The 13,514-nt window shown below is 48.3% G+C and overlaps 1 protein-coding gene across 1 annotated transcript in view; it reads right to left on the reverse strand.

The window, feature by feature from the left end:
* Positions 1-360: 360 nt before the first annotated feature.
* The window catches only part of RBM20 (RNA binding motif protein 20), a 74,427-nt gene continuing 61,273 nt past the window's right edge, over positions 361-13,514 (reverse strand). Inside the window, exons 13-14 of the mRNA XM_027528840.1 lie at positions 7,414-7,535; positions 361-3,273 (exon numbers count right to left, since the gene is read on the reverse strand). Coding sequence (XP_027384641.1) covers positions 3,163-3,273; positions 7,414-7,535 — 233 coding nt within the window. The 3' untranslated portion in view covers positions 361-3,162. The remainder of the gene's footprint in view (positions 3,274-7,413; positions 7,536-13,514) is intronic.

Genomic DNA, 13,514 nt, shown 5'->3' on the forward strand with positions numbered 1-13,514 from the left:
GGGACGGCACCTCCAGAAACGGCCTGACTCCAGTGCAGGACAACAGAGTTCGGCCACTAGACAACCTGAGGGCAGTGAGAAGGGCCACAGGGTTAGAAGAAGCCAAGAGATTTTTCTATCCAACCCTTTTGGCCTGGGGAACAGCAGCTCCCCATATTCCTAGACTCAGCCCTTTTGCAGCTTCACCCCTGAGAAGCTCTGATTCCCCGCCAGAGTCCCAAGTGGAACCTCTTGTCTTGTTTTTTCAACTCTTCAGAAACATTCTAGATTTAGATGGACTGAATCCCAACCTCCACACTCAGTGAGCATCCTTTGGCCAAACACTTAGGGATCCCAGTGTAACAGATGACGACTCACTCACAAGCTTTCAAGTTCTCTTTATTAAAAATCTTTTTTTGTTTTTCCTTTTGTAAAAACAAACGCTTGAGGTCAATTATACAGATCAGGAAAAGTGACGATTAATAGGACACACTCAACAAATTCCAACACTTTACAAGTTCAAACTTAAATCAACTAATGGTTTTCTTTTTCTCACAAGCTCAATAATCAAACTCTGGTCCAGTTCAAGTATAATCTAACAGATCACAGCCTCAGACTGTCAAGAGAAACCTTGATACTAACGGCTGCTGCTCACACCAACACCAAGTTTACCGAATTCTTCGGGAATACGATGTGAATATACTTTATTTCAGGTGTTTACAATAAAAAGTACACAGGCCTTTTGTTCTATTAACGCAGGGTATGAGTAAATGTGCTGCGCAAGGTAGCAGCTGCTGTTGAACAACTTTTCCAGGGAGACATTTTGAAATGGTTAACAAACACTGAAGAAAAGCTTTAAAAAAAAAAATCAATATTTTCCTGGTTGCTTTTAATACTGCATTGTGTATGACACACGTAGGAATAAAAAGTGCAAATTATAGAGTGGGTGAAACTATGCCAATGGAATTGTATAAAAATAAAAATAAATAAATATATATATACACACAAATATAGGACCTTGGATGACTTTTTAAATTAAAGGTTCTTATTAAACGCAAAGAGCTTCTTCTCTCTCCTTCCCAGGGCCGGTCTCCAGCTTTAAAATATAGGGAAGTTCGGTCTATCAGCAAGAGAGCCATTACATTACTAGGGAATATGGCTGTTTGAACAGCCATCCAGGTTTCCATGGAAACACTGCTTGGTAGGGGGGTGGTGAGCTGGTGGGGTCAGCTTCCACTATGCTGGGAGAAAAGGCTGCCAGCTTCTCTAAAAATGCAGTTTTAGGCTTTAGGCTTTTCCCAGCGAGGTTCAGAGAGTTGGCCCTGACTTCCCACCAGTGGGAAGAAAGACACACAGAGTTTCTGAGAAATGGAGGAGGCCGGTTTCTAGAACACCAGGTAAAAACCAGAGAAGGCAGCCAGGGGAACAGGTCTGGGCTGAGTCACTGTTTTCAAACTCTGCTCTTTGAGACACTCACCTTTCTGAGGCCCACAGCTGCCTGATGCCAAGCTCAGGTTTCCCACTGCATGCCGCCTCCCTCTACACCTGTTCAAGCTGGTCTGTTTGAAGCTTGCCTGAACTCCTCTCTCTCACAGGTCCCCAGCGGTTCTCTCCTTGCCGATGCCACCTGCCCCCAGGTTTACACGTGATCCTTGTATCTTTTATTTTCCCTTCCTTTCTGAGGCTTAATTTTCTCACTGATCAGATGTCAGTGTGGAACTCAAATAATCTATCTCTCTACCTTCTGCTTTTAGGGCAGAGGACAGAAAACAGAATATGCAGTATAGTCTTATCTACCATAAAAAGAAAAAAAAAAGCAAAACATTAAAATAAAACAAGCAATCTCGTCCTAGCCTACCTACCTGTGGTCAGGAATAGAACTAACAGGAACCGTCCTCTAGGAGCTGAGCCAGGGCAGCCGCCTCCGGGCAAGTGTCTCACTTGAGGAAGCAGCCCCAGGCTCCCTTCTGACCTTCTCAAGGGCTTCTCCAGGGCTCAGCTGAGCCTCATTTTCCCCAGCACCTTTTCCCAAACCCTCCCAGTGAACCTCAGCCTAGACCCCCGCAGCCTGTCCTGTCCAGGAACCTGAAGGCACTGACCTTCAGTACCCACAGCCTGATGGGAAGGAGCTCTGCGCTTCGTAACATTTAATATCAGTCTGCACATGGAGTAAACTCTGAGAGGCCTTTGGCCTTCTGCCCAATTGGAAAGGGCCCACCTACAAATACCTGGCAACCCTCAATGCTCCTCAGTCCTGCAGCCTTCCTTCTCCTTAGCTGCCCCCACCTCTAAGAGACCATTTAAAAACCATCCCACTGTGAGGCTGCTGGTACCCAGTGTGCAGGCACCAAAGGACGAGTCAAGGATGGATGCCTTTTCCTTGTTTTGGTGTCTCTCAAGCCAACCATGCACAGCTGGGAGGCCAGTCTTCAACAGGAGTCCTAACCTTCTAATGTTTTAGCTGGAGGGGGAAGATGCTTCTGTTTTCATTTTTATTTAAAGTGAATCTAGACCAGACTCAATATCCAGAGGAGAACAAACCCTAGCATCTCCTGAAATCAACAGGAGGGAAATGATCAGAGCTTCCAAAATAAAGAGCTCTTTTCCTTCTTAAATTTTAAGGCTTGAATCTGGTGGGCTTCTAGAACAATGGAGAGGACAAAAGAGTTATGAAAATCAGGGCTTTTCAAAAAGGTGGTTGAGCTGGAGGAGCTCCCAGTTTCTGCCTGCTGGTGGTCCAAGGCTCCCCCATCCAGGACTGTACGACCCAACTCAGATCCCCCACCCCCACCCCCACAGGATGCCAAGCAGAGACATGGTTCTCTACCCAGGAGTCTCCGTGAAATCTTTTTTTTTTTTTTTTTTGAGGACTCAGCCTGGCTTGACCTATCCTATCCCACCAAGAATTGGAACACTGTGAAAATCCCTGAGAAGTTGGATTTTATGGGCACAGAAGGAGGGAGTGAGAGATGGAGAGGAAGATAGACAAGCAAATTGAAAAACTGTTCAAAGGAAACACGAGTCACTGGATACGCCGGGATGAAGGCACCGGGAGGTGCTCCAGGCCTTTCATGAGTCTCTGCAGACCGACTCAGGCACCGCCGTGGGCTCCCTGGTCTTCCTTCCTCTCTGGCAGGAAGGCCCCACTTCTTAGGCCCTCCTCTCCCTCTTCAAGCCGCGGTGTCAGAGCTTCTTCCTTTCAAAGTGCGGCACGATTCCGCTGTCCTGGGGCCGCGGGCTGCCCGCCCTCTCCGTCTCTTTCAGGCCCTCCTCGGCCAGCTGGGATAAGTACTTCTGTGGTGTAAAGAGGGACAGAGTCGGGAGGGAGAAAGACAGTGGTGAGCTGGGAAGAGAGGAAGGGGCTGTGTGCCTGGCCCCCCTCTCCTCTCATCTTGCCCCCCCTGGGGTGGGACCCCTCTTCTCCCTCCCCAGATCCTTCCAGGGCCCCGGGACCCAGGCTCAGTGATGAGCTCCACCCTCTTTATGTTAGTTTACAAATGATTCCTGGAGAAATGCAGGGAAGTGCAGATCCTAACAACAAACACGTGCAGAGCCCTTATCCCAGACCCAGCGCCAACTGCTTTTCTTCTATAAACTCATTTAATTCTCACAACTCTACTCGTTGTCCAGAATGAGCCCCAGGATCCAGGCAGCACGTCCACATTTAAAAGGCAGAGGAAAGAGAGGGAGGCTGGAAGGGCAGGGAGGGGAGCAGCTCTGTCCCATACCTACTGTGAAAGACAAAACTGCAGCCCGACACCTGAGACTCCACAGACAGGCTGGCAGGGGGCTGCCTGCACCCCACCTCAGAGCACCCATGTTCCCACTGGCCCCCCAAGTCCAACTCGGTGAGCCTGTCAGGCTGCTCATGAGGTTCTGGATTCAATGCAGTGAGAGAACCAGAAGATGCCCTAGGCCCCAGTTGGATGTCCTCTGATGGCTGGGGGAGCCCAGGGCAGTACAAGGAGTGCTGGATTAAGAGTCAGCAGGGTTAAGTCCCCCACAACGGTCAAATGTGTGGGCTTTGCCATCACATGACCTGGGTTCAAAGGCTGGCTCTCAGCCGCAAGTTCCTCAATATCTTTGGCATCTGTTAAGTGTGAGTAATACGGTAACCACTGCACAAGGTTGCTGTGACATCCCAGAGAGGTACCATAAAGCATCAAACACAGAGCCTGGCATGGAATAAATACCTAGCAATGTCATAGGCGTGAACCATCAATTACTCAATTGCTACCCTATTCCTGGACATTCAGGCTGTTTCCAAAAATGTTGGCAATAAGTTATACATTTATTATAATAAACTAACTGCAATAAGTGTCCTTGTACATATTTACATATTGGTGAATTTATTTCTGTAGGTTAGATTTCTGTAAGTGGGATGGCAGGATCCTGGGCTATATATTGGGTGGGCCAAAAAGTCAATGCCCCCTTGATCATAACTGGCACTGGCTGTCTGATTCTGTGAAAGTCGCTTATCTTCTCCTAGCCTCAGACCCTAAATTGTTAAATGGAAGGATGATATCTTCCTCCTTCTTCCTCCAGGGGTGAATCTGAGGGTCAGACCCGATGATGTGGGAGAGGTGATGGAGTCGACCTGGTGTCTCTAGGAGAGACTGGTTGGCTTTGAGAGGTGGGTGAGACTGATGGAGAGAGGCAGACCGTGGATTCCAGGGGATCAGGCTGCTGATGGAGGACTAGGTTGGTCCTTCACCTCGTCTCAGGGAAGGCAAGTGGGTGGATGTATCGAGTATCAGACCTGGGGCTGAGCAAATGTCTAGTTTTCCCACCTAGCACCTTCTCCACCTGCTATTTTGATCACCTGCTGTGGCTTCTCTCAGAGCACGAGAGAACAGTGGGACTGCAGACAGAAAATGAAGATTCCTACCACCTTACCCCCAGGAGCAACCCCTGCCCCCGCCTCACAGCCTCCCGGGGTGCTAGATTTACAAGCTGCCTGACTGAGGTGTTAGCCAGCACTGGCCACTCCCGTCTGAATTCTTCCCTTTTCACACATGTAACATGGAGTGGGGGTGGGATGGGTGCGTCTGTGTGGACAGAGACAGTCCTATCTGGGACACCTGTGATTGAGGCTCCCAGCTCCCTGACAGGTGCACCCGGGAAAGCAGAACTGCAGTTGGCGGGCGTAAGGGACTGAGCCAGTGTCTGGACCTGACAGGCCTGGGACCACAGGAGCGGCTGTGGCTTGCTACAGGGAGGCGAGTGTGCCTGGGGGGTTGGCCCAGAGGCCCAAAACACAGTGAAGTCTGTTGCCCTGCAAAAAACACAGGGTTTAGAATTCAAGGACCTGGGAGTCTGCATTCTTCCAACCTTCCTGGGTGACCTTGAGCTGTGTGTCTCCTTGAGGGTTATGCAGTCCAGTCGAGAAGACAGGATGAGAAGGTTCTCATGTTGGGGTATCATAATCTGCTGGAAAGACTTTAAAATGCAGATTCTCAGGCCCCACGCTAGAGACAATGAATAAGCAAATATAGGGTAGGTCCAGGAAGCCACATTTTAAAAAGATTCCAGCTGAAGACCAAAGTTTGGGAAAATCAGGACTGGATGATCTTCAAGACCCTGTTCAGCTCTTCCATTCTAGAGCTTTCCTCTTGTGGGGTGGGTGGTGATGATGTCTTCAGGGTTAGACAGCTGCCGCCAGCTGGCTCTGTGTAGCCCAAGCTGAACCCTTGGCCTGGCCAAGTCACTGCCTACACCCTGGAGAGGCCAGGACCTGGGCCCCGGGCCCTGTGACTTTCTCGGTCATACAACAGCTGCTTTCCGGAGGGAAATCAAGAGGCTTAAATGACCTGAGTTTGGGCACAGCTAGTAACAGTTTTTTGCAGATGGTGACCCAGGCTATGACATGAGTCTCAGTTCATAGACCAGCTTAGCCGAGTGAAAGCAGCAAAGTGATTAAGAATCAGGCAATCTGGTTCCAGCCCTGGTAACTCACCATCTTGATGGCCTTGGACAAATCCAAGGGTTGGACTAATCCAAGGTTTAGATAAATCCTTGGTTTCTCTGCGCCTCAGTTTCCTCAATTATAAAATAAGAGAGTTGGCCTGTATCTGAGTTTTCTTAACTAGGGGTACACATTCAAATCATTTGGAGAATTTTCTCAAATTACATATTCCTGGGTCTCTCCCAAATTCTGCTGAACCCTTGGCCTATGTAGTATAAATCCTTCTGAAACACTGCGTACAGGACTTTGGTTCACATCCCTGGCTAAGAACCACCAGAGCAGCCACTGTTTAACAATTAAACTGAACAGTACTATCTGCTCTGGAATTAAAGTGTCTGCCTGCAGTGCGGGAGACCTGCGTTCAATCCCTGGGTTGGGAAGATCCCCTGGAGAAGGAAATGAAAACCCACTCCAGTATTCTTGCCTGGAGAATCCCATGGACAGAGGAGCCTGATAGGCTATAGTCCACGGGGTCGCAAAGAGTCGGACATGACTGAGAGATTTCACTCACTCACTACCACAAGGGTCTTCCAGAGCCAAGGCCTTACGCCTCAAAAAAGTAGTCTAAATTCCTTGCAGTTAGAACAGAAGGTACTTTGATACACTTACCCCAAGCATCTATCTACTATGATTTCTATTATATTACTAATCCCCAGCTTACACCAGAAGTCATATGAAAATCACATTCTAATATGCTATATATTATTTAGGTATTTTTATAGGATATGTTGCTATATCTCATTAATTTTAAGAAGTGTTTTTTCCCTGTGTATGAACAGTCCTGAAATTGAGATGTATTTTCCAGTTGATGGAGTCTCACTGTTTAATCCGTAACATTTTTTTTCTTCTTGGTATCAAAAAATAGTGTTGTATCTTACAACTGATGGCACCTTAGATTGGATGAAATATGGTATATAGAATATTTTGTATATGTCACAGTTAATATACAAAGAATCTACTACTCTAGAAGGGAAGGTCCATGAGGGCAGGGGTTATTGTCTGCTTTTTTTGTTGTTGTATGTTGTACCCCCAGTGCCTGGTCCCAGACGCTGTGTCTTTGATACAGCTGCAGTATGAACAGACATTTCAATAGAACATAACACTGACTTTTATTCTAGCCAAACATGGATACTAGCAGAGGAGAAGAGGAAAACACAAGAAATATCTGTATCTGAAATATCCAGGTCTTGTGCAAAGGGATCAGCTCCAACCATGGGCTACAAGTCATTCAGTCTAGAGGGAGAGGCCGTTGCCAAAAATATCCAACCCAAATAGAATGTTTTGTATTAAAGTGGAGACAGATGCTCTGAGAGCATAAGGAAGGCAGCCACCATGTGGAGAAGTCTGGTGGAATCAGGATGCAGACCACAGAATGAATTTTCCATGTGATGGAAGGAGATATAACCTCACAGAAACCTAGCCCAGGGACCGCCCCTCCTGGGCACTAGGCAAGGAAGACCAACAGTTACCTGTAAGTTCCGGTAATGGACGGCGCTGCGACAGTGGCTCATCTTCGCCATCTCTTCACTCGTGTAGAACAGCCCACACAGCTTGCAATAAAAGCCGGTCCTGGGCACCACGAACTCCACCCCTGCAGAAGGATGGGGGATGGACAGGTAGGCAGTTTAGGAAGGTGGAGGGAGGCCCCTGGGGTCCAGACAGCAGTCAGGGTGAAATAGGAGCAACGCGATCCAGCCCTGGCTTGCTATTGGCTTGGGCTGGTTACCCAACTTCTCCAAGCCTCATTGTCCTCATTTATAAAACTGGCACGAAGAAAACAGCATCAGCTTCATTCACAGGCAGTGTGATGAAGTGTGATGGAGTGCTGGGAAATCACATGTTTTGCCTTCCAGAAGTAGGTTCAGGCTCTACTAACATCAGTCAGCTTCCTGGGAAAGGAGGAGTAAGGAGGTTTCTTACATTTCCCTGGGTGGATTTCCTTTCTCCACACTGTACGTCTCTCTGCAGCTGCTGTGGCCAAGACTGGAAGAACACTCATTTTTGTTTGCTTATTTTACAATTATGTTCACTAAGAAGAATTTTTTAAAGATAAAAGTGAGGAAAAATCACTCGGAGTCATTCCAATCAAAATATTTTCTTCCACACTATCTATATATAGAGCCCTTTGTGGGGTGGAAGAGGACATTTTTAATGACACCCTAAGTGTAATTCTGTTTCCTCCCTTTTTCATGTGATGATCTATCATAAACATTTTTCCGTCTTTCTCCAGTCTTAAATCTTAGCCATTCGTTAGTAGCATTTTATTTATGATGCGTTAAATAGAAGTTCCAGGATTTGGGGAGCTCTTTTGATTCCGAGGAAAGGAAACAGTGACCCAACAGCCAGAGAAATGACTGCGTCACAGCCCAGAGGATTCATCTTTGAAGGGGGACGGTGGCTGCTCCAGCCTACACCATGCTGTTTTGGGGTCACAGTTCTCCTCTTGAGGACACAGCAGAGTGGAAAGAGCCCAGGTCTGAGAAGGGGCTAAGACCAGAGGCTAAGAATCTGTGTAGCCTGGGGAGAGCTGGCTGAATCCCTCCTGGGCCTTCTGATTGAGGCACTAGCTAAAAAGCAGGGCTGAGGACTGCGGAGATCAGGACACACAAACGCGCCACTCCCCACTCCCGACCCCGGGCGCTTTCAGGCTAAGGCTGCTCCCTGTGTGCTGACCCCTCAGCTGTGCTTTGCTGCTGCCCATATGGTGAGTTCTGCTGCGGATGGAGGGATGGTCAGAGAGCTGGCCCCCTGGGTGTCAGGGAAAGTGGGGCTGGGAGCCACACACGAGGCCAGGGCAGCCTCTTACAGAAAGGGGGACAGGCCAGGTCTCCGCCAAGGCCCTGCGTGTGACCACAAGCCCAGGCCTTCCTCCACTTTCCTTCTCCTGCCTCTAGAGACAGAGCTAAATGTACAGGAGACCCTGTCATAGAGGAGCAGTTTAGACTTCTAATTACAACCTTCCCCCCAACACTCACCCCGCCCCTCCTCCAGCCTCATTTCACAAAAGCCACTTATCAGCCTGGAAGCACAGGCCTGGAGGAAGGAGGGAGCCTGGGAGGCCTGCCTGCGCTCTGCCTTAATGGATGGCGCGTGCGTGTGTGTGTGTGTGTGTGTGTGTGTGTGTGGTGTGTGTGTGTGTGTGTGTGTGTGTGTGTGTGTGTGGTGTGGTGTGTGTGTGTGTGTGGTGTGTGTGTGTGGTGTGTGTGTGTGTGGTGTGGTGTGTGTGTGTGTGTGGTGTGGTGTGTGTGTGTGTGTGGTGTGGTGTGTGTGTGTGTGGTGTGGTGTGGTGTGTGTGTGTGTGTGTGTGTGTGTGTGTGTGTGTGTGTGTGTGGTGGTGGGGGGGAGTGGACTGGCTGGCCGGTTCTAACTGCCACGTAGCAAGCCTGCCTGCCGTGCCCTCAGCAATCTCCAATGAGGTCCTTGGGTGAGGGGCCGAGTTGCCTTGGGGGAGGCCGAGTGTCCTCCCAACCTCACTGCAAAGGATGTGAACGTGCTGGCTTTGTGGGTGGCCGTCCCGCCCCTCCACCTCCCCCAGGCCCTGGCTCCTGGCTGCTGCTGGCAAACAGAGCATTAAGCAAGGCCCGCCTTCCTCCTCTGTGCCTGCAAAATACTTCTCCCTTTTGCTGCTGCTCCACAGGGAGCAGAGGACCCCACTGGACAAAAGAGCAACCAGAAAAGGGGAAGCACCCCCACCCCCCACCCCGAGGCCACGGGAGCAGACACAGGCAGGGGATCAGAGCCTCTCCCTGAGTCCAGACCTTGTAGGGGCGACCAACTGGGTAAAACCAAGAAAGAAGCCTTAGGTTTTCTGTGCAGATCCCACGAGGCCTCCAGAATCCGTCACGTTTCCCAAGAGGTCTTCAAATCCCTGTCCTGGGTGCCCCCCAAAGGGGTGCAGCTGCCTCAGAAGCCACCACAGAACGTGAAGCAGACCCGAGCTGGCAGCTGTGGCCCATTTCAGCCCCAGCAGTGGGCATGGCTACCATCTGTAGTGTTTGGGGTGAGATTTCACTTGAACAAAGGCTTCTACTGCCAAAAAACAAAAAAGTTGGAAGCCACAGTATACTGGAGAGAAAATGGAATTTGGAGTCAGACCTAGCTCTTTGACTCACACTGTGCGACCTCAGGTATGTGTGTTAACCTCTCTGAGATCAGTTTCCTTGTCTGTGAAACAGGAATAATAATACAGTAAATGGTATAATGGGGAAGCACATGTCATTTTGCCTAGGGCTCAACAAACATTAGTTCTTTATTAAACTGTTTATCAAAAAACAATAGCAGACATGTGTGAGGCTTTTCTCCACAGAAGCCTTCTGGCCCTCCAGCCTTTCACCAGAGCTGCCTGGAGAATCCAGGCTCCATGGCTGGGCAGCAGCTCTCTTCCGGGCCCCTGCAGACCTCCAGGGCTACTCAGGCAGTACCAGGTGGTCAGAGACAGTGTTGAGGAGGGAGAAGCTGGGGCAAGATCCCCAAATGCCTGGGAACTCACCCTTGAGTAACCAGGAGTTGCCCAGGCACTTAGAATGCCAACACCGCCTCAGGATACCTCTGGAACGTGAGGGCCTGGGGAAGCACAGCGTGAAGAAAACACAGCCCCAGACCCAGAGAGTTCTGTAGCAACCTGGTCCTCCCATTTTTCAGCCTCTATTAAGTACCGTAATTAAAGTAACATCTGCCTTCTAATAATAGCTCCTGCCACGGGTAATTACAGTCCTGTCATCCCAGCACAGCCTGTGATGGGTGGAGAGGGGGAGCTTGCGTTTTGTAGGCTTCCCTTTGGTTCTGGGAAGAGCTCAGGCCTTGGCAGGCTCATGCTGGCTGGGGTCACCCAGAGCTGGCTTGAAACCACGGAGCTGCCCTTTCTTACCCCCGTGCCCAGCCCAGCCCCGAAGCAGCAGGACTTTGCCTCACCTCTCCTTCTCCTTCTCCTTCTCCCTCCATGAGTGCCACAGGGACCAAGCCTGAGTTGTCCCCACTCCCTAAAAAGTCTCTCTGCGGTAGTGATAAACCATGGAGTGTGAAGGGTTATGCAGCCCCAGTGAGAGAAAGCAGAGTAGGTCTCAAAAACTATTCCATAAATGAATAATGGTTTCCCTGATGGCTCAGACAGTAAAGAATCTGCCTGCAATGCAGGATACCTGGGTTCAATCCCTGGGTCAGGAAGATCCCCTGGAGAAGGGAATGGCTAACCACTCCAGTACTCTTGCCTGGAGAATCCCATGGACAGAGGAGCCTGGCGGGCTACAGTGCATGAGGTCGCAAAGTCAGACGTGACTGAGTGACTTTGAGAGAGAGGGAGAGAAACAAATAATAACAATAGACAACTCATAATAAGTACCTCCTACTGAAAGAGACTGAGACCTTACATGTACTCATTCATCTAATCCTCAAAATAACCCTACATGGTAGGCGACTACTACATCCCGGATTTATAGGTGAAGAAAACCAGGGAGACAGGTTAAATCAGCAGCTCTTTGTCCCCCAGCCAGCTGGGATTTGAACCCAGGGAGTCAGATTCCACACTCTGTGCTCTTAACCACTGAACCAAAATGGCCTTTCCTTCCACTGTGCTGCCTGAATGGCAGGGCAGCCTGGTCTCCAATTAGGATTCCCTCAGTTCTGACCTTTTTACTGTATGCTTTCAGGCAATAAGGGGCTTCCTTGGTGGTTCAGTGGTAAAGAACCCACCTGCCAATGCAGGAGACTCAGGTTAGATCCCTGGGTCGGGAAGATCCCCTGGAAAAGGAAATGGCAACCCACTCCAATATTCTTGCCTGGGAAATCCCGTGGACAGGGGAGCCTGGTGGGCCATAGTCCATGGGGTCACAGAAAGAATCGGACACGAGTTAGCAACTAAAAATCAAAAACAACTCTGGTAATAAGTCTCTGGGCTTCAGTTTCCTTACCTGGCAAATGCAGAAAACAGTATCATATACCCCTCACCCCCACTGAGATTAAAGAAACAATAGGTCTCAAAGCCAATCGGACACTATCATCAAGCGTAAAAGTACAGTCTGTAATAGCCCCAAACCAGAAAAACCCAAACGCTCATCAACAGCTGAATGAATAAACAAAATGTGATCCACCCATAAACACAGTGCACTACTCAACGATAAACAATTATCCATACACCCAACAATTGGGATAAATCTCAGAATAACTATTGAGTGAAACAAACCAGGCAACAAGAGTACATACTGTATGATTCCCTTTCTAGAAAATTCTAGAATGCAAACTAATATTTTGTGACACGAAGGAGGGCAGTGGTTACCTGGGGACTGGGGTTGGGAGGGAGGGGTAACAAAGGAGAATCAGGAAATCCAGGGGCGATGAGTATGTTCACTGTCTTGCTTGCAGTGAAGGCTCATAGGTGTATATGTGTCAAAATTCAGGTTTTATGTGTACTTCATTAACCTCAATTATACCTCAATAGAGCTGTTTTAAAAAATAAAATGAGTTACCATTTTCCTCCAATTGGTTGGTAAAGATTAAAAACTGCTAAGATCCAAAGCTGGCAAGGATGTGGAGAAACCGTACTCTCAAGAACACTGGTATAATCTTTCTGGATAGCGATTTAGTGGTAATTATGAAAATGTGAAATGCAAAGATGCATGGACAGCCCCCTCTCCCCTGGGCTAGCGTGCTATCCAGCAGGAACCGGTTCACACACAAAGGCGGCAGCATGTGCGGAAGGTGGGAGGTGCCCAGGCAGCAAGAGCACGGGGCCAGGAGTCAAAGGGCTGTTCATCAGCTCTGCAACCTGCCTCTCATCCTAGATCCCTGGTGGCTCAGTGGTAAAGAAACTGCCTAAAATACAGGAGACGTGGGTTTGATCCCTGGATCGGAAAGATCCCCCGGAGGAGAAAATGGCAACCCACTCCAGTATTCTTGCCTGGGAAATCCCACGGACAGAGGGGCCTGGTGGGCTGCAGTCCGTGGGGGCACAAGAGTCAGACACGACGTAGCGACTAAACCACCAGCATCTCGTTTCTTACCTGTAAAATAGGGCTGAAAATATTACCAACCCCACAGGTGTTTTGTGAGTTCAATGGTAAATGAAAAAAATAAAAGTCTAACTTGTATAGCATTTAAATTAATAATTTTAATTTTTCATAAATAATGTTACTTTGTACTTTCTCACTTATACTGTTCTTTTATTCTTGGCTGCTTAACATTCCTAACATTGGATATCTTACTTAATTTTATATTACAATCCTTAGAAGTAAATACGTAAGAGAAAGGCGTTATTGACTTTAAAGATGGGAAAACAGGAATAAGTTTGTGATATAGTATATACCTGACAGGAAAAACATTTCCTGATAAGAAAAACAAGTCTCTCTGCTCTGGCTCCCAGGGCAGTGCCATTCAAATATACAATACTTTTAGAATGTAAGAATATATTCTGTAGAAATATGTGAAATGTTTGGTTATTGATCAGTGCTAAACTATGATGGAAATCATATTCTACCTAGTATTGTTGTCAATCTAATTTTTAATGGAAAAAAAAAATTAAAGACATTCTGAATGTTCACCAGTAGAGAGATGTATCGGTAATGTATGGTACAGCTTT

The sequence above is a fragment of the Bos indicus x Bos taurus genome, chromosome 26 (genome assembly GCF_003369695.1).
Source record: "Bos indicus x Bos taurus breed Angus x Brahman F1 hybrid chromosome 26, Bos_hybrid_MaternalHap_v2.0, whole genome shotgun sequence".
In the NCBI taxonomy this organism is placed as follows: domain Eukaryota; kingdom Metazoa; phylum Chordata; class Mammalia; order Artiodactyla; family Bovidae; genus Bos; species Bos indicus x Bos taurus.